Source organism: Rhipicephalus microplus, chromosome 4, assembly GCF_043290135.1.
Source record: "Rhipicephalus microplus isolate Deutch F79 chromosome 4, USDA_Rmic, whole genome shotgun sequence".
Lineage (NCBI taxonomy): Eukaryota > Metazoa > Arthropoda > Arachnida > Ixodida > Ixodidae > Rhipicephalus > Rhipicephalus microplus.
The window spans coordinates 78320015-78341385 of NC_134703.1; the positions used below are offsets into that span (position 1 = coordinate 78320015).

The 21371-nt window shown below is 45.4% G+C and overlaps 1 protein-coding gene and 1 long non-coding RNA gene across 2 annotated transcripts in view; one reads left to right on the top strand and one right to left on the bottom strand.

Moving 5' to 3' along the window:
• Positions 1-1028: 1028 nt before the first annotated feature.
• Positions 1029-10325, bottom strand: LOC142814320 (uncharacterized). Its single transcript, XM_075892989.1, has 2 exons — positions 9921-10325; positions 1029-1411 (listed from the first exon to the last, which is right to left on the bottom strand). The coding sequence occupies exons 1-2, from the start codon at positions 10201-10203 to the stop codon at positions 1284-1286; spliced, it is 411 nt and encodes a 136-aa protein (XP_075749104.1). The 5' UTR covers positions 10204-10325; the 3' UTR covers positions 1029-1283.
• The window catches only part of LOC119172159 (uncharacterized), a 56243-nt gene continuing 38872 nt past the window's right edge, over positions 4001-21371 (top strand). Inside the window, exon 1 of the long non-coding RNA XR_005109924.2 lies at positions 4001-4664. This is a non-coding gene — a long non-coding RNA (uncharacterized LOC119172159). The remainder of the gene's footprint in view (positions 4665-21371) is intronic.

Consider the following 21371-nt stretch of genomic DNA (forward strand, 5'->3'; position numbering starts at 1 on the left):
GTGAACTTTGTGAGAAGCAGCCGGGGGTGGCTCCGACGAACAACGATGGAGGGACTGTGCCACAGCGTGAGGAGCTGCACCGCTAAAAGTAAGACAAGATGCCCTCTGTCCCATTTGGACCGGTTTTGTCAACTTAAAATGGTTTCAGTGCTGCAAGAGGTTATGTCCTCGGCAGCCATTCTGGTGCGGACTCTTGCATATTAAATAATCTCAATGAACGGAGACATGCTGCGACTGAAATCAATTCTTGCTGGCTTTGTGTCTGGGTCAAAGTGCCATCCAGCCATTTGTGCAACGCCATATACAGTGAACACCAGTCAACACGACTTGATCAATTGAGACTCCATCATAATAATTTACGGCAAGTTACCCTATCTCGAGTAAATCTAGTGGAAACTACTTATTCAGAGTTTTTAGCACACCATCCCAAAAGTATACCCCTTCCCAAGAGTGTAGAACAAAAAATTTGGACGATCTCCCCGAACGAAGCCTGGTAGGAAACGAAGCAGCACAGTTGTGCACGGGTGGCGTCACGAGTTGAACGGCTATGCGGTGATCGCTGGAAGATTCGTTTGAAGCGATGGCTGGGTTAGGTCTTGTAGGTGACACGTACAGACATGTTTCAACGCGTGCATTAGGCGAGCGTCAGAATTATTGCGCGTGAACCGATGAGTCGGTGGTAAAGCTAGCGGCGCTCGCGGCAGGAGTTGCGGGAGAACGGACGAGGCGGCAACTGCAGGCGCCGCGGCGAGCGCGTGTACTGCGAGGGGAGCGTGACGTCAACGCGCAGCCGCGGGGTGATCTACTTGGCACCGAGCCAACACCTGCGCGCGCGGCGCGTTTGTACGGAACGACAGCGTTGCACAGGCTAGTCAACGAGCTGCTTCGCATCTAAAAGATACCGAAACACCCGACTGGAGAGTCGAAACCCCAACACCTTGCTCCACACCGTACTGTCTATTCATCTCTACCACGCGTCATGCACCCGCTAGCACAATAACGGCGAGCATTTTATATGCACGAAGATCTCAGAGGAGCTAGAGTGTGTTCTTTATTACTCCTACATTTTCTTTCAATTTGAGATATCCCCTTAAAACGCGCGTGAGGAAGTGGCGCCTTTCTGTACCCACTGGCGTTGTGGGACGAAAAAAATAATTTCGGGCACACCTTGGATCAGACCCCACTGCGTGGCAGGAGACGCCGATCTCGCTGCTCCGTGAACCGCTGACAGACAGACAATGAACTTTATTCAGGTCCTTAGGGGCGACTATAGGAAAGTCACTTTATGGGGGAGGAGCCGCCGCGGGCAGCTTCCACGTCGGAACGTGCAGGCGGTGCCTGACCACCGCGTCGTGGGCCCTCTTGGCAGGCCGTTGCTGAGCGGCGAGGTCGGAGCTCTCGAGCGCGCCTCCTGATAAAAAAAAAAAGCCCGATTTGAGACTGGTATATTCACTGCAAGGTTGCTGTTGCCTGAAGATTTAAACCTAATTGACCAATGAATGAATGAGTCAATCAATCAATAAAACAACCATGTACTACCAAACTCTATTGTTCCGGGGAACACACCAGAGCCGATTGTTCCTCTTTGAAATATGAACTCGTTCACAGTTCACCCCAAAAAGCAAAGGCCCAGCAGCACTCGAAGCATGAATAAAGGTTTATACTGATTAGGAGAGGGCTACAAAATAAGGAGTTGTGCAAATTGAGAGAACGTGTTAAGCAAGGAGGCACAATAAATAATTGGCGAAGCTTGCATCTTCGAGCAGCGCAACACTTGAAACAGCAAGACTGTATTATACTTGCGCACTACGGCAAGCAACGACGTTACTGTCCACCTGCTAACAAAAGGTTGAGTAGAAAGCAAGCGGTGACCTGGAAAAAGCTACAGACAGGCACCTATTCGCACGGTGCGCTACTACGCGCAATGTACCCCAGCAACTATAAGCAGGAACTGTGAATACTGCCAGGAATCTGCAAACACATGGTATAACGCTGTCGAAACAACCCGAGTGAACCGCCCATGGACGCACACAGCGTACAAGAAAATAAAAAAAACAGTGGGAGGCGTTGCTGACGTCGATAAACCATGATGACCACTTGCTCCAGCTGGTGGAAAGAGCTTGGGCCCCGGGGGCAAGCCATGGCTACCTGGAATGAGGAAGTCACCCGCCTCTGGGCGAAGAGAACGCGCGCCTGATCGCCAATAAAGTTGAACTCTCTCTCTCTTTGAAGGTTATAATCAGGTTGCATCTACGGGGTTTCTACGGCCCTTAGCTATAGGTGACGCAGGTTGTTTATAAGGTTGATTCTAGGTCGTTGCTCGGCTCGAGGTATATGAGTGATGCTAGGTTGTTTCCACGTTGGTTCTCGGTGCAAAGCGGTTCGAGTTGAACCGCCGAAATCACAGACACGATGTCCAAACTCCAGAGACAGAAATTCGCGCTGAAACGAAGTGTTCGCACCTCGCATAGATCTACGGGCGCGTCATGGTTGGCTTATATAGGCTTGCCACTCCGTCGGGGTCTTCCCGTGGCCGCCGTTGCCTTTCCCGTTCCCTATAGCATTCTGTGGCACGTTGCACGTATACCCGGGGTCTTCGGCTCACAACCATCGCTTTGGAGCCATTTTGTTCTTGTTCTTGTTTACCTATTGCCCATGGCACATACCCACTGGGGGGATTCGCCAAGAATTAAGTGATTTTGTAAAATAGTGTGCAGTTTTAGAATAATGAAATGTTAGAAATATTACAGCTGACCGAGAAAATTGCAGTGCTTGATCTAATGCATATAATTATATAAATAAAGAAAATAATTTATCCTTAAATTAGAGCACTATTCTCATTTTTATACGTATATAGTGTTATAGACACGTTAGGATGATGATACAGATTAATTAGTCAACCTATGAGTTTCATTAACATAGTCGCTGACAGTCGCGCGTTCTTTCGCACTGGAGAATCCAAAAATTGGGGGCTCCATAAAACAAAATGACAGGCACACTAAAATCCATACCAATATCACGTAAAGGTTTTTCTAAAAGGGCCTTTCGTACTGTAGCAAACCACCTGTAGGTCAAAAAGAAATGATCTATTGTTTTCAGTTCACCACAGGACGCGCACAGTGGTGCCTGAGCAGACGTTTGTAGAAATTTAGATTCGGTGCCCGGCAGCGCATCCTTGCGATAGCCACTCGTAGTTTACAAGTTTGGCAAATGGCTCTTCGCCAGGGATAAAATAAATGGTAATGTTCGGTAGCGTTTGTCAGAGCTTTGCCTCCAAAGACTTCCATAAGCGCACGCCTGCGGAATCGAGCAGCAGTCAAATAAACGGATGTTGGAAAGTACGGTAGTATCGGTACGCTCATTGACCACTTAGCTAGGAATCGGCTATTTCATTTGGGAACATGCCTTTATGCTCAGGTACCTAAACTAATTGGATTTTTTTTCAAGTGCGTAGGTACTAGCGCAAGGAACGTTTTTATTACTTGAGCTTCAGTACCAACAGACAGTGCCGCGCAGAGAGATAGAGAATCTGTTGTTATAACAGCTGATGTAAGTGCCGTATTCAACGTGCGTAATGCGAGTACTGCTGCCAGAAATTCAGCCACAAAAACGGGTATGAAATCGGTAGTCGAAGGGAATAAGACCAATCTATATTCGGGCTAAATATACCAACTGCTGACTTTTCGTCACTTTGTGATGCGTCTACTGCAATAACACTTGTTAACTGCTGCCTTCTTCATTTTCTAGTGGACCAGTGGGGAGTTGTGGTATTGAACCAATTTCTGTGGGACATACCCGTTTGTGATAATCATATCTTCATGATAGGCCGCACACGCATTAAACAGCTTCGCTGTCAAAGAATTGATTTACGACAGTTTGCGCATCACATACCCATGCAGATGAAATATTGGAGGATGAGATGAAGAACGTTCCGATCATCTCTTTCGAAGGGCCCTCAGCGCGAAAGGAATGTTCCTACTATGAACTTCTGCCTACACGAAATGCCACTACGCCTTTGTCTGTGCCTTCTCTCCTCCGCATGTGGCCGATCGATATCTTGGCCTACGCAGCTTTCCATCGACATAGAGAAGAACCATTCCTCTCTCCTCCATGCGGCGAGAGTTCCCGGGCACCAGCTGCGTCAGAAACGCGCCGTGGTGGCGAGGGAAAGCGCGCGCGACTCGAACACGCAGGCGCGGTCTAATTAATATTCCTAATTTGTCGCTCGCGCAGCCCGGGACAGTGCCACCACCGGCGTGCTGCAGGAGGAGCAGCCTCCATCAGCAGTGCGCCGACGTAGCGTCTGTCGCCGCTAAAGAATGTCCCGCGCCGACGGCGGCAGGCCAACGAGTGCGCGGAATCACTGCCGCCGCATCGAGACGTCTGCGGAAGCGCCTTCCAGACATCGACTACGAAACTGTCCTTAGCGATCGCCGGGAAACGAGAAGGAGACAGGCGAGAGAGCCGGGGTTTTTGTTCCCCGGCGGCTCCCGGATTCAAAGATGGCGCTGCGGCTGGCTTGTTTTGCATTGGGCCCGCGGCTTGCGCGGCGGGGGCTTCATGGACGGCGTCGGAAACGCGCGCTTCAGCGCAACGTCGGCGGCGCCAACTCAGGCTTCGTTCGAATGTCGGTGGCCTGCCATCGTCTCATCGCCACGCAGCCGGTGAGTGTGAGCTGTTCGAACGATGAACGTGTGGTACGAGCGTTTGCATGCAGGCGTCGCAACTTTTGTTGCGCAAAAGGGTTGGGACGTGAGTGTTTCGCAGTTTTGGAGGGATTATACAACTGATGTCGAGGCTGGCATTATGTGTATGCGCTAGGAATCCAACCCCGCCGAGCACGACCATCATTATTGTACTGTCTTGCCGTCGTAACTGTACCAGCTGGCATGACAGAGCTTGCAACGTGCAGTCACACTACTGAGTGCATCGACGAAGGAGCTTCGCAAAGGTGGAACACTTTGGAATATCAACCAAAGAGGGAACTTTTTCTGTAGCACTTGTTGATGTTTCGAAGTTACTCGAACATGCATATGGCCACAAAAGGCACAGAAAATTTTGTCTTCAACTTTAGTGTGACAATTGGGACGAAAGTTGAAAGAATCGAAGTGGATGAAAAACCATTCATCCATTGGTGGGATCGGTGGTTCTGGGTTGTAGTCCCACCGATGGAATGGGTGACTTTTGTCTATTTCAATTCATATCAGTCTACGTCGCACTTAGTACCTTACGGCCAAAGACATTGAACATCTGATATGCTTTTCCTAGCCTAAATGTCCATTTGATTCATTTAGCTGCGTATAACTTTGACGTATGTAACTTTCAATGCGTACTGATTCGGTGTATTTGTAGAGGGATCGGAAACGGCAGTGTCTAGTGAGAGAGAGGTTGATCAGGCTCACCAGAGCTCGTCGGGAAGTCCTCATGGGATTGGCGGTACGGCCGTCAGCGCAGTGGTGTGCGGGAGCTTACAGGGTGTGCCGGAGCTTACATGAGCTATTTGGTACATATTAAAAGGTTAAGATAGAACGAAATAGAGGACGCAATTTTCAGTACGGGAACAGGAGTGAGCCTGCAATGGTGATAAGATGTGAGGTCGTAATGGATCGAGAATATTCCCAAAATAACGTTTAAGCTTTGTGTTTACACTTATCGGAAAAGACACATGCTAAAGCAAACTTAGGCATTAACCGCATATACTATACGACAGGATATATACTACACCGTATCTTTTACGCTATTTCTGCATGGGAGGTTGAGCACCGTAAATGTTATTAATACATCTTCAATCTTTCATTGACAGTTAGAGCAATTGAGGTTACCGATCAATATTTAAACTCGCCGGAGCCAACAGCGTCAAAATCCATGTTGTCACGATGAACTTGAGCGCGAACTTCTCCGCGGCGCCACCACCAGTCATTCCTGCAGATGCGCATTCTCTGCCTTACCTCTTTCAAGCACAAGAGTAGGCTTTGGTTTTAATTTTCAATTTTAATGCAAATATATGATCAAAGGACACAATAACACCGGGCACACACGAAAAGAAAATTACGACTTGTAAAAAAGCTCCCACGAGTTAGTCACCGCTGATGACCATTGTACTGGAAGGGTCTATGCACTGCACATATGTAAGAACTGGTAGTTTCCATGTAGTAGCATACTTTGCGCTTTGCAGAGAAAGAATAACTTGTTGTGGAATTCTGAAAAACAGCTTTTTTTTTCTTTCCAAAGGCAGAGTAGAACAATGCATGTTTGACACATCCCAAACGTTCAGGATGGTTGTGCCTTTGTGCTGAAGTTCGAGCACCCTCTTTTTGGACAGTGTTTCTGGCTGATGCTTGGACGCTGTTGTACTGATCCAAAAGTCCGCAAAGGATCTGAATTTATTTAGTTCCGCCTCTGCGCCAACAGATCACTTGAGTTTCTATGCAGTATCTGTAAGAGCTTGGACGCTCACCTGTTGGACTAATTTTCTTCTAAAGTCTTTCTAGGCCATATTTTTGGAACCAGCATGTTCTCTAAAATTTTGCATGCGCAGACAATGCTGCGGCCAAGAAGGTGAAAAAATAATAATTCTATTTTGAATTTTCTTCATGCAGACCGACACCTCCCCTCTCCTATAACCCTTTTATGCACGACGGTTGGTATGTGGAGTTTAATGTCCCAAAACCACCATATGATTATGAGAGACGCCGTAGTGGAGGGCTCGGGAAATTTCGATCCCCTGGGGTTCTTTAACGTGCACCCAAATCTGAGGACACGGGCCTACAGCATTTTCGCCTCATTCGAAAATGCAGCCACCGCAGCCGGGATTTGATCCCGTGACCTGCGGGTCAGTAGCCGAGTATACCTTTGCACTATATACCAGCGTGGCGGGGCCATTCACGGTGGTCAGCGTTGGTAACCACTCTGAATAAAATCGCTGTGCAGAATATTAAACTGAACCGCAGCGTATTTTTACTAGCACAGCCAGTAAGAAATACTCTAGCCCTGCATATTGCCCCCCATAATTCCGCGTTCAATCTCAAATACCTTGCTTGAGGAGAATAAACGCCTCCAGGATAACTAGCGCCATCTGGCACGTTTTTTTTTTGTTTTGAAAACTAAAAGGGAAAAGCACACGCTAGTTTGCTCGCTGAATATCTAGATGACACTGCTAAAGAATGTGGAAAGGGTGGCCACCGTATAGATGACGACTGTGCCGGAAATAGTTACCAAGCGTTACATTCGTTATCCGCATAAACTTGCGTCCTTGGGTGAGGAAGTATACATAAGAGGGCTCCCAAGCAGCAGCAATGAAGTCTATAGACTTGCCTTTGTTCTGACAGCAGTCCACGTGTTTCCAGCCTCATTTCTGCAAAATGATGACCCGGACATCATTGAACGTCGGTGATCAGGAACGAACGGTTCGATCACAGTTATTCTCGTGGGCTCATGTTATAAAGCTTCGGTGTTGACAGAGCCTAAGCCACGACTTTTTTTTAGCAGTGAAGCGGGTTAAGCCGGCCGTAAACGGCTTGGCGTATGCAATGTGCACAAAAAGTTATGACCATCTTGATCCACCACGTGCTCTCTTCATTCTTCTTACAGTGAACCTGTTTAAACTATCGGTAAGCTGTGCTGCATCGTGCAGGTGGGAATGCGCCACAAGAAATATAGGCAAGCCCGACTTTCGAGTACAGTGGGCGTTAAACGAAAACTCTGCTCGGCGAAGAGGAACTTGTAAAACACCTGAACAAGGGAGAGAAAGAAAGATATAAAAATAAATAGGAAATATATATGGACAGGATGAAATAGAGAGAGGGGTAGAGAAAAGAAATGGTGAAGGTTACATTTTGTCGCACAGTGACGACGAAGCTGGCGGTGATATTGAAGTGTATGACAAAGCATCCAATAACCTAGAAAACGAACCTAACAACAACTGGTAAAAGCCCAACAAAGACTCAGAAGCCACCCAGAAATCAGGATATCGATTAGCCTATAGCGGTGATATATAATTAGCCTAGCATCACCTAGCTAAAAGCCTAGAATCTGGCCGAAAACATTCTAGCTTTATAGCTAAAGCCCGGAAACAATCTAGAAGTAACATAGAAGCAGCCTATCTAAAAGAAGCAGCCTAGCTAAAGCGCACGAACGACCCATAGAAACAACCTAGAATCGCCTAGCCAAAGCTTAGCAACAATCTAAAAGCATGCTAGAAACAAAGGTACCATCACTTAGCTAACGCTTAGCAACAATATAAAAGCAAGCTAGAAACAAAGCTACCATCACCTAGGTAAAGCTTAGCAACAATCTAAAAGCAAGCTAGAAACAAAGCTGCCATTACCTAGCTAAAGCTTAGCAACAATCTAATAAAAGCAAGCTAGAAACAAAGCTATAGCATCACCTAGCTGAAGGTTAGCAACAATATAAAATCAAGCTAAAAACAAAGCTACCATCATCTAGCTAAAGCTTAGCAACAACCTACAAGCTACCAGAATAGGCGTAAAAGCTTTTGTGAACACAGGCCAACCTTTGAAAAAAGGTGCTCCAAGTTTCAATTTATTCGAGTCTGGCTTCTGAGAATAGCTACAATCACTTTTAATCCAAGACCCTATTGCGCGAGGTTCGAGGTATTTCCTACGGAAATAAGAGTTCCACGGCACCATCGGATTTCCCCGTTACATGCGAAGATACGACGCGCCAAGGCTCGCGTTATTCGCCCCGTCGCTGCGATTATTTCACATGACTGAGTCGCGAGTTGTACCAAGTTTTACGTCCCGGTATTCGCGCTTCTCGAACGGGTTGCACAACAAGAGGGGGATGGTACGCGTCTCCATGCGTTGCATTTGTGCTCGGAAACTTTCGTGAGACAATTCTTCGAGTGTGTGGCAGCCACGCATATATAGGAAGCCGACGACTACAACGGAAATTGGTCGCATCGGCGCCAAAGTTCTTGCACGAGTCAGGCGCTGCAGCCGCTCACTTGCGCACGCATGACGGGCTAACTTAGCAGGAGCAGTCGACGTACGACGTTTCTCACAAATTCGGAATTGAAGGACGAAAGCGTAAAGAAAAAATGTTCTGAATACTGTGGAGGTCCCGTTGCACGACTCGTAACGCCCGCAGATCCAATACGAATGCGCTCTTGCGTGCAAGAAAAGCCGATGCCCCTGGGAGGCGTTATTTTGACGCGCTGCCAAATCCACGCATGCTTTTCCCACACGTGCGAGGGGGCGTGTAAGGGGACGCGTGCTTCCGGAACAATCACGCAGGGCTGATAGATGTGTGATAGTACGCGCTATCTCTGCCCCGGGAATTTAAGAATTCCGAGTTTTCTCTTTCCTGTCGTTTCATGTCAAGGCTTTTCGGATGCGCATAGCCGAACCGAGGTACACGAACTATCGTATTATGTCGTATAGATGGCTATACGCTCATAAAAGAAGCTTATTAAAAAAGGTTGTGTAGTAACCTGTGGCTTCCAAATGTTTATGCAGTTTACGCAACACACACACACACACACACACACACACACACACACACACACACACACACACATATATATATATATATATATATATATATATATATATATATATATATATATATATATATCGTTCCATTGATTGGTATGTGGGGATTATCGTCCCAAAACCACCATATGATTAGACGCCAGTGGAGAGCTCCGGAAATTTCCACCATCTGGGGTTTTTTAACGCGTATTTAATTTGAGACTAGCGCTCATGTCGTCTCTTTTTTTGTCCGTCGTCTGTGCACCACACCGCATTCACCCAAAAGCCATTTGGCAAGAATTAATAATACCTGAAAATGTACGCGCCAAAACAAGGATAGGATCGTCAAACACGCGGCAGGGAAGCCCTCCGAAACGTTCTGACATCTGGTGTTCTGACACGTGCACTGACATCACACGCTACACTTACCTATCGCATAATGACTCCATCGAAATGTGACGGCCGCAGCAGGAATCGAACCCGCGACTTTCGGGGTCAGCAGCCGAGCTCCGTAACCGTTGCTCCACCACGGCAGACTGAGCCGTATCCGGAATACGTACGAGTGTTCCTTCATTTCTATATGCCTAAAAATTTGCACGCCCAGACTGGTAATCGAACTAGCCACTTTGCGCTCAGCGCAGTACGTAATGCAAAATGGTCTCACAAGCATCGTGGTGGGTATCCGCATGAATAACACAAGAACTGCTCCCATAAAACCATTGCACGACAAGGTACCATCGGATAAATAAATATACGCATAGTACAACCACTAGCAACGGGCTTCGGGCTCGCTAGGAATCGCTAAAAATAATCACTGTCTTGTGCTCCACTCGACGGATGGTTAGGATCAGTCAAAGCGGTCGCGCATATGCTCAACGATTACGTAGACGGGAGATTAAGTGGCCACCGGTGTAGTTTAGAAAATTACTATCTTCGCATCGCTGCAGGCCCTCTTTCCCTCGCCATTTTCTTAGTGTATGTATGCGGTAGTTACGCCAGGGTCATTTGTAATATCTTTTGCTTTGCTTCGGAACATCGAGCGAGGTTGTTTGCGTATAAGTTGCTTTATTTTTATTTATTTTTTCGTACGCGGCTGCTTCATGACGGTCGCATCATTCCGCTAGATGCCCCTCCTGCCTCTCCCCCCCTTCCCTCGGAAAAAAAAGTACAGAAATAACAAGCACACTGTTGTTATCATAAAAGTTCGTAATGCCGAGTCAACAAACATATTTGCGTGCGTCTTTTGTTGTTTTATCACTTTTACTCTCCGGCCTCTATTCGCGAATTTAGTACAGAATCACGCTTCCAGCTTCTGGAACGAATAGGAAAGGGGGGGGGGAATAAAGGGGCAGTGGCCACAGCATTGTTTCTGAACCCTTATTTCACTTTTATTCGTGACGCGACATCAAGAAAAACTGCACGCCCTGCTTGTTCTGTAACGACGAAGGAGCACCTCGTAAAAGGAAAACCTGCACGCAAGAAAGCGATCGGGTTGCCCGAAGAAGGACCTATTATTAAGGCAAAGCGGGCAGCTCGCAAAAAAAAAAAAGAAAGAAGAACAAAGGAAAGCGAGCGCAAATGGTCGGGCCAACCTGTTTGAAAGCAAATAGTATACGGGTCATTTACAAGCGCTTCAGAGACGTCGCGTGCACACCTTGTTGTGGCCGGAAGAAAACGATCACAGATGCATTAAAGCACGCACGCGCGAACTTCTAGGCGATTCCTTTCGCGCCCTTAAGCACGGTTAGGTCTGGCTAGGGTACGCATGTGGGCGGAAGGGGTGGAAAGGCTGGGGGGGGGGGGGGAGCTGGTCTAGGATAGAAGGCGGGAGCCAAAATGGGAGAGACGAGTTCCCGTCGTGCTTCAAGTTCATGCGTGGCCGGCCGCCCCGCATTACATGCATTGTTTTCGTGTCTCGGCAGCCCACCGAACAGTGCATCGTTTTCTGCGCGAGCCTGTCTAGACGGCAGGCATCGTTAGTTGTGAGCAGTGTTCGTCCGGCTGAAGACAGTGTGAGCCGTTAAAACAGTCAATGAATGAATCAATCAGTGGTCACCATCGGCTTTATCTGCTTTTCGACAGCGTGTTGTGGATCATGTTCAATATTGAAACATCTCTTTCTATGTTTATTGTCAATCATCCATAAAACACCACCCACTTATGTACATATATAATTGGAGGGGGCATTACATAAATGCCCCTTCAAAAGGGCACCTTCAGGGTGATCAATTCAACTTAACTGATTCGCTCAATGAATGAATGATTGATTGATTGAATCAATCAATCCGTGAACCAATCAATCACTCAATGAATCAAATGGTAACGACAACGTTGTTATAGCAGCCGATATTCCACCCTAAACGACATTAGCCAGCGTCAGACAACACTTTGCCAACGATTGCCATAAATTAGCGAACACGAGCCATCAGTAGCCAACAGTAAGTCAAAATTAAGCTGCGCGTGAAGTATGCAATTGGATACGGTAGGAAGGCCGCGATACATCCGAAACCCGCCGCTTGACCGAACCATGCTAGAACATATGCAGGTGTCGCGAGATGTTATAAGTATTGTTAACGTACGCACTGTCTAGTATATATATGAGCTGACTTGAATTTCGTGGCAAGGTACTCATTCAGAAATGACGTGGGAACTCCATAGCTGTCTTACCCAGGGTTCATACAGCTGTATATGCACAGTTCACATTCATTTCTCGAACTTGTATTTAGACGACGTGCTTGAACAACAGCCCTTGATGAGTCAACAACCAGCTGCTGTAACTGCTACTTTTCGTTGTTTTGTTACGCGAATGTGATGATCTTTGCAAAATCAGTAGCAGCCGATGATTACGATTTGTTAATGCCAGCGTGGATGTAATATTTACAGTAACCTATATAGTCTGAAGCCACTAAAACAGCATATTCCTCTTACACTGGTGACCCTTGAGTTATTCAGTGGTGGCTCCCAAAGCATCGTGTGCACCCGTCACGGTGGTCCAATGGTTAGGGTATACTCGACTGCTGACCCGAGAATCGCGGGATCCCATCGCAGCCGAGGTGGCCCCATTTTCGATGGAGGCGAGAAAGCTTGTCTGCGTATTTAGATTTAGGTGCACCACGCTCAAATCAGTGGTCGCTTTGCAGTAAGCCCGAAACGTATAAAAATTATATATATTTACTGTTGTATCGAGCTTCATTTAACGCCTCAGTTGCAATGTTCGAGAAGTACACTTGCAAATCTCACAGTTCTGGACATTATGAAGTTCCGTCTTACTGTATACCTATCATTCAGATTCATGCGTGCTGTTTGTATTGAAGGTTGAATAGGAGTTCCTTATCATGTGTCATTTGTCATTATTTCTAGAAATTGACACAAAGTGTGAATGTGGCATAGGTTCGCGCATTACTGTTAAGCAAAAATATTTTCTCCCTAAATATGCATCTAACTTTTACCACGGCAGGCATCGCTACAGTGACGTGCCGATGCCCGAACAAGGAGCAGAAAGCATGTTTAGGAGTATTGCACTTTCAGCTGTACCTAATTAGAATTATTACTTACGTTTAATGGGACTATCAGCTAACTCGTTCAGTCTAAATTCAATGTCCCTATTTCGAATATAGTGAAATATCGGCTATAACGGCATAAACCACCAACAACCTTGCTTTTATTACCGAGCTAACGATATACGTTTATAACAATATTTCGATTATAACTGAGGAATTTGCGGGTGAGCTGTGTCTTCATCGTAACGAGGCTTTACTGTAGTATATATGTTGCCGAAGAAAAACGCACACGCTTAGACGTATTTGTATTAAACTGGTATACTTCTTGCGAACGCCGGAGATTCTGTTCATTATTACACAAAAAACTTGGGACTTACCCTTATTATTCTAGTGTTAGTGGGCGCCCAACCTGTCTCGAAACTTGCGCAGTATGTTTGTGCAACTTCCGGCTCACAATTTTTAAGTATGAGTGATCGTAAAGGAAATTGAATACTGAATACATAGTAATATTCAATCACTTTGTCGAAGTAAGTAGGCCGCCAGGAAACCTACGTGTAGGTACGCACATTAACAAAATAACGGAACCAAAAGGTAGTACAAATACGGATATGCAAAAACATTTTCATGTACCGTCATTTCCCGTACAAACATTTTACATAAACGGGTTGCTTTGCTGGAAGAAATGTCTCGGGTCGGATCTCGGAACGCCTTCCGGGAATACACCAATGGGGTGTAGGGCAGGCTGTAAAGCCATTCGCATCTTAAACGCCGATGGCGTGAGCAATGAAACATGCCAAATAATGTGGGCCCCAAGGCGTGAGGGCGTAACCGGGAATGTTCAGGCCGATCTACGCTATATAGCCGAGGCAGATCGGTGGACGGGAGCATGGAGGCGCTGACGTGCAGTTACATGGACATTCTGCAGCATTCCAGACTCCAGAGAGAAAAGAAGGTGATATCCCCCACCCCACGTGAAACTGAACAGGGAGCATTCGGTATCCTGGCGGCAGTGGCGAACGAATTCATGTTCATGCTAACAGATTATTAAATATACTCAACACAATGCAGAGACGCGTGTCCTTGGAAACCGACAGTTCACCACAACAACATGGGGATGCCAGAATATAACGGCAGTACCCGTCATATGCAACACCTCACCGGAGCAGTGGGAAGCGGACGACCACGTATGAGGCTGGTTGAGTGCGTCAGAGAGGTAGCAATGGCCACAGCAGTCCAGGACAGAAGACCCATTGACATGCGCTCTATAGAACAGCTCTAGAGACAAATAAATTTTATTTTCTGTCTTTCTCTCTTGCACATAATTCGTTTGTTCCGCTAGAAACTTGTACCTCCACACCTTATAGCCTAGTGGACACATTTGAATATAAGCGAACGCCTTAGATGATCAGCTTTCATATATGGTGGATGTGAACACTTTGAATAGGGGCGTTGAACTTTTCAAGAAATGATGTGAAAATGTAGTTATGTTAATCAGTGTACCCTTATAAATAATAAGAATATATGGGGTTTTACGTCCCAATCCCACTATATGATTATGAGAGACGCCGTATAGTGGAGGGCTTCGGAAATTTCAACCATCGGGAGTTCTTGAACATGCGCGAAGATCGCACCAAGCACAGAGTATGCACTCCTTGGTATTATTCGCTGTATTGTATACTTAGCAGGCATGCGTCTAATTTCACCAACAGTCGTTCTCGAAAGTTGATAATGATGTAACACACTAATATTTATATTGCAAAAAAGACATCTTGTGTATGGAGTATATGCACTACGTAGAGTAGAAACATTGTTTGAAATTTGTAGAGCGAAGCGAGGGAAACGACTTTATTAGATTCACTCACTTCGCTTTACAAGTTTCAAGCAATGTTTCATGGCTCTACGTTGTGCATACATTCCACACACAGAATGTTTGCTTCGTAATGGTAATGATAGAGCGAAGAAACATTGTTTTAAACTTGTAGAGCGAAGTACACTATTTTTGAAAAAAAAAATGTCTAAATATGAGTGACTTTATTAACTTCTATAAAATAGTTGCTACAAAGTTGCTAAGACTTAACTACTTTGTTTTTAAAACAACTTTTACTTCTTTCCCCAACGGCATGCCGCTAAGTTTTTGGTTATCGAGCTTAGGAGCCAGTGAGGCTGTTTTTGGACATGCTCACATAAAAGCTCGCAACTTTTTGCGGCAATTATACAGGCTGAAGTGAACGAGAAACGTTTATTCACAAATATTTTTGCATGACTAAGCATGAAATAGTTCGCCTGGGTCAACCAGATCATTACTTTTAGATAAATTCTTCAACAAATGAATTGAATCGTGGTTTGTTTATTAAGAGTGTTATAACTGTATTTTTTTGCTTTTATTTTTCTTTCTACTTCAGTGTTGTATTGCCTTGCTGTTTGTGTTCTGATGTTGGAGAACCCCACTCCTGGGGTAGACCGAATTGGGCTGCAGTATACGAAAATAAATAAATAAATAAATAAATAAATAAATTCTTCAGTGCGGGGTCGGAATAGCCCTTTTTTGTATAGGTCGTCCGCGCATGTGTGCCTGCGTCGATGAGGCGCGCGCCATTAGTTTTGGAGGCCCAAACGAGACGATATGTGTGGACCAATGGACATCCAGTGTCAAAAACGTGCCAATGGACTCCTCCCCCCTCCCTCAAAAAAAAAAGAAAAAATAGGGTGTTAATGCAGGCCTCCGCGATTGCCTACCGTCACGTGGCGGGCAATTTCAGAGGCCAAGGAACACCAGTTTCGATTTTGATGACCTCCACTGGAGGGGCTGTTCGGACTCGGAAAAAGCTGATTACTGCTAATTTCTTGAGAGTTCAGGGATTCTTTTCTTGTAGTTAGCGTGGATAATTGAATGTGATATTTTGTAGAATGTCGCATTGGGAAGGCTTCACCGTGGGCCACAGAGTCACAAGCCATCACATGTAACTGTAGCATTGCTAAGGTTCAAAGAATACTCAATAAATGAGCAAATTGAACATATTCCTTCTTTAGGGGTACATGTTTTATGTGAAACATAAATTTGAGATGTAAAGAAGTCTAATTGTAAGCCTCCTGTGAGAAAGACATATTGATTAAAGTTTACGATTGTGTAGTAACGGCAGAGGTAACATCCGTTACGTTTTTTTTATAACGGTAGTAATGGTTACGCGTTATATTTTTGTGGGTAACGTAGGGTGGTAACGCGTTTCTTTTTTGTTGGAGTAACGAGTAAGCTATTTATTTACTTTTTTTCGGTGACAAATAGCGCACTGTTTTTAATACTTCTAGCCCCTGATATATCGAGTTTCTGTGTATTGGTGTCGCTTCTTGTTATTCTTAATACCTAAGATATTTTTTTATTTATTCTTATTGGTACCTAGCGTAAATTTTCGTAAATATGGAACTTCCTTGTCGTATTCTATGAGCAGTTCCAACACAATTGCTATCCGAGAGCATCATTTAATGTTTCACATGAGGAGGAAAAGTCGTCCGTGTACCATTCGGTTTATTCATATTAACACTGAACCATACCGCAGTGCCTTTAGCCTGCATTGTGGATGACCTAATGACTCATTCTATCAATTTACTTACAAGACCGCTGCTGTTTTTGTACTCACCTCTCTCTTTCTCTCCCTCCCTCTGAAGCTGTTTCTTTTTTTTTTTTTCTTGGCGCCTTTGGCGTTGCTCACCAAAATCGATTAATCTCACATGACAATTCCAACGCTACTTAAAAACTTCGTTCAGTCGTTAAAGGCGAACACTTCGGCGCAGTATATTGCCGTATTTTCATCCTTGCGTATTCCTTTCGAAGGAAACAACACAGGGGACCCGCATTGTTCTATCCGCGCATGCTCATGGAAGCTTCATCATCCAGCTACGCGTGCAGTGCACGCAACTGGCCCATGATGGCCGACGCACACTGCACGGAAACGGGGTACTAGTTTGTGACAGGCGTGGCGGGGGCGCATGGGGTGAAGAGAGAAGGAGGAGGAAGATGTGAAGGCGCGTGTCCAGCGTGTGCCACCCGTCCAGGAGGTCAGTGACCACCACTGGCCCCCACTCGAAACGCGGGGGCCGCCGTCGCTCAAAAAAAGAGTGGCCCCCACTGTTGCTCCCGCAGAGTCCTTGGTCTGCACCACCACCACCACCTCGTTCGCGTGCAGCCCTATGCCCGACTATTACCACCCCCAACCCTCTCCTCTCAATTCCTTCCTCTTCTTCGCGTCAGAGCAACAGACTGGGCTGGGCTTGGGCTGGGCTGGGTGCACATGCACGTAATGGTTTTCCCGTAAAGACGTCTGGGCGACCGCACGAACGCGGAGCAGACAGACGCGCCGATCCGGCCTCTTTCGCAGGCACGGACACGTTTCGATCAGAGTTACTATTCTGGTAACGCTGGTTTCGATGACTGGGCACTGGTGGCGCTCGCGGCCGTTGGCGCGTGAAGCTTCGCGGTTCGGACCGACGTTTCGACGCTTTGTTCCGTTTCGCGGCACTAGCTTGCAATAGCTCTCGTTGCCAACTTCCGAGGAGGTGACACTCAGCCTATTAAGGCGTATCTTTAGATGCCCATTCAAACACGAAAATTGACCGTTGAATTGACATCATGTGACGTCACAAAAGGTGCCGTCAAATGGCATTGTCACTTGAATAAAGGTGCGCCGATACCGAAGCAGCTGCGAAACCAAGTGAGGCACACAAAGCTTGCAATTCATCCGATCCCGGAGACAATTCAAGACCGCCTTAAGTGACGAAAACTTTCAGGGGGGGGGTAGAAAATACAATATAGAAGAAAAATATGACTTTCGCCTCTAAGTCATCTGAAGTGAACGCATTAGTTACCGCGGGGCCGTTTTTTTGCTATTTTATTCTTATTGAAATAGGGCAACATGGTCAAATTAACTTCGTCCATGTTCTTCACTCAGATGTGCGCATCTAGCTCTGTTGTAAAACGCCACTCCCACATTAATGAGCTTATTACAATGCACTGGTATAACAGACGGTTCATAGCCCTGTTGTAACTCTTCGGTGTGACGACGCAGTGTTCAGTCTTTCTCCCAATCTGGTCACCCCATTCCCGCATATGGTACCAAACACAATGACTAGTCGTCTATAGTTGATCTGTGAGCCCTCATTATCCTCAATTTTCTTATCTCTCAATCCACAATTTCAGAAACAAATCAGAAACTATATAGCATTCTACTGCAGCATCCCTTTAATGACGTTGAAGGGACAACCCAGAAAACTACAAAAGTTAAGTTACTATCACGCCGGAATGCCCATGAAATATTTACCGATGTGGAGAACTGTTGCAGTCACCTTTATTCCATGCCCGCGGCAGGTGCTTTCCTATTCTGCGCTTTTCGGGGTCCCGCGAATGGTTGCTTAATGGGCCAACGTCTTTCTGTATGTATGAGTTCGTATTACACGCATAGTCCATCCATCATCATTATGAGGCTATACTTATGTCTGGTGTCAGACAAAAGGATCTAAATTAATTCACATCAGCAGGCCCCACTCAAGGCCTGCTGCATTCCCTGATTTCGGCGTACCATCACCTAATTATCTGACATACTCTACTGGGCTTTTCTTAGCCGCTGGCTTTCTCTGTTTATTATACCCCCAATTATCCGCCCGAAGTTTGTAGCATACGGGTCGTTCTGGACTAGTTAATATCCCCGCCTTTCCTGTATTTCCAGTTCTTTCCTTCACAAATTCACGCCTCAATAACAAAGCACTGCCTGATGAAGGCACTGCAAGTACAGGGTAAAGGGTGAAATCAGCAATCACGCGACAATGAAACACGGTGAAAAATTGTGTACTTCAAAGTAAGCCATGCATCAGTTGGTACACGTTCGAGTAATCTAATCAACTGCACGTGGCGGCAGTTTACGTCGCAAAACGCCGACGACGCGTAAGACGTCGCTGCATGCAGTGTTGTATATTCAGTAGTATCGAAATTCGACGCATAGAAATTACATAACCGGAAACTCATACACATTATGAGCATATATCAAGGGAAGTATACAGTAATCTGTGTCACTTTTTTTTGCTTTCATTTTTTCTTAATCTGCCCTTGATAACAACAGTTTTTCATACAAAAATACACATCCAAATTTGTTTCGTGTATAAAGTCCAATAATGAGCGGTCCACGAATTCAGCGCTCGATGTCGGGTGGTCTGCCAGACCTAAGGTCTGTTGCACGGTATGACTTTCATTTGCTTCGGTGCATGTTACGTTGATCTGTGAGCGTGTGGGCGTGCATGCGTGTTTTTCATTGATCGTGATAATCTAGCCAGTATTCTTTCTACGTAATCTCTGCTTGTGCTGTGAGAATACGTTGTTTTAGTGTGTTTCATCATCACTGTTTCTTGTTCAGTGGTTTCTCAGCCAGAAAGAAATACCGACAAGTGGGACAGGGTCGCCCAATTCATTGATTGAAATGGCAGCTTCGGAGTACAGTACTTATCTATGCTTTAATGAGTAATGTTGTCTCGAGATGGTAACATCACTTCTTCGCGCTCCGATTATCGCGAGCTTTCGCGCAACTGTTGCCAAGCGAAAGCTGGAAAAGCGTGCTTGGACATTTCCCTATCAGGCCGCCCAGCACCTTATCGTAACGGTGTTCGCCGACACGGAGGAAGAGCAAGAAGTTTATCAGACTGAAATATGGAAAGCCCTTGACCTTCAACCGATAGCGGGTCTATAAAATAGAGGCGCCGACAGGCCAGACAGTATCTCTGATACGTGCCAACATAAATCTGCAGAGCCCATGCATCTCTTCCCTCATATCAGCATTACTTTCTGTAAAGAGGACGAGCTGTCAGTTCTGCTTATAATAAGCGGATTTGGACTGCTTGTTTCAGTAGCTTGTTTGTAAAGTTTTTGAGTGACTTATTGAATTTTCTTCGGCTAACTTGAGTTTACCCTCAAAATATCATTATATTAGTGCTTTTTTTGCTGAGTGTGTTGTGCTGAACATTTTAGAATGTCATCTTCTATGGGGGATCTGATCTTCTTCTCTCTCTCTCTCTCTCTCTCTCTCTCTCGATGAAGTTTCTGAGGGATAAGCAAAAAAAAAATAAACTTCAGCTCAATCTGATAGTCTATATTTCAACGTCGCCGAATAACATTGATTTATAGCTGTGCTCTATGGGGTGTTACGCGATGCTGCTCCACATCACGTGCTGTGTGGAGAATGGTCGGTCAAAACTGCGCACACGAACCTCTGCTGTTGAGTTTGTCAGCGAGTACGCGTATATTCCTGCATATTAAAGTTTATTCTACACAATATGGTTTTCGGATGATGCACCTCATTTCATAGCTCCCGTGAAGATTTTACAGTCGAGCTATTAAGTTCTTTATTATGCCACGTGGTGACATAAAAACACACAAAAAAAAACATCGTCATCATGAAGCGGCATGCGCTCGCTTCATCATCTTTTCCTGCTGCCTCGCTCCCAGAATGCATCCCAGACTACTGCCGTTAAACGCAAAAGCATAGTACTTGTAGTTTAAATTTAATGTATTACGTATTATTGCTATTGAATTTCTTCATTTTTAAAATCACCTACCATTTTTAAAATAACAAGTAAAAGTTTCAGCGTCGCATTCTTGAACAATCGCGCAAAGTTGGTACGTGCCATATATTGTAAGAAAACAAACAAACAAACAGAATGCACAAACTAATTGGTCTAGCGTGGAGTGCAAAAACTCTGATGAATGAGAGAACAAGTAAAGATTGATAGCAAGGTGGAGAAATAAAGGGGTAGAAAGAAAGAGAAATAAAGACGAGGGCATGAAATAAGGGGGGAAAAGGAGAGACGCAGCCAGAACGAGTACACATACAAGGAGAGAGACAGAAGTACATAGAATGAAGAGTAAAAAAAAAGACAGCGTTGCAGAAAAATAAATAAACACAGAAAAAGATAGAGACATAAAAAAGATAGACAAAGAAAGAAAGCAATGATAGCCATGCGTAGTATATCGTCTAGCAAAGGTACGGAATGGGTATTGAGGGTAAATGAAATGGTAAGAGTGTAAAGCATAGCGTAGCCATGCTAAAGTATAGTATAATATATATAGTATAACACAGTGTGGGAAATGCAAGGGAGGCTAAGGTGGAAGTGAAGAGAGAGGGAAACGCCACCATCTTCGCTGCTTCCTTACTCTTACCACCGCTATATAGTGAGTGCGTAGCTGCACCAGTTTTTATTTTGATCAACTAGATTTCGATGTATGACTACCCCTGGCCGAACTTCTTCAATGCCAATCTCATCCGCGGCTCCTCATCTTTCTTTCTTTCTTTCTTTCTTTCTTTCTTTCTTTCTTTCTTTCTTTCTTTCTTTCTTTCTTTCTTTC

Bases quoted from the DNA above. Each gene is read 5' to 3' on its own strand.
- LOC142814320 (XM_075892989.1), bottom strand. From the start codon at position 10,203: ATGGGAGCAGTTCTTGTGTTATTCATGCGGATACCCACCACGATGCTT. The intron at 1,412-9,920 runs GTAAGTGTAGCG...TTTTTTTATCAG, and splicing joins ATGGAGTCATTATGCGATAG to GAGGCGCGCTCGAGAGCTCC.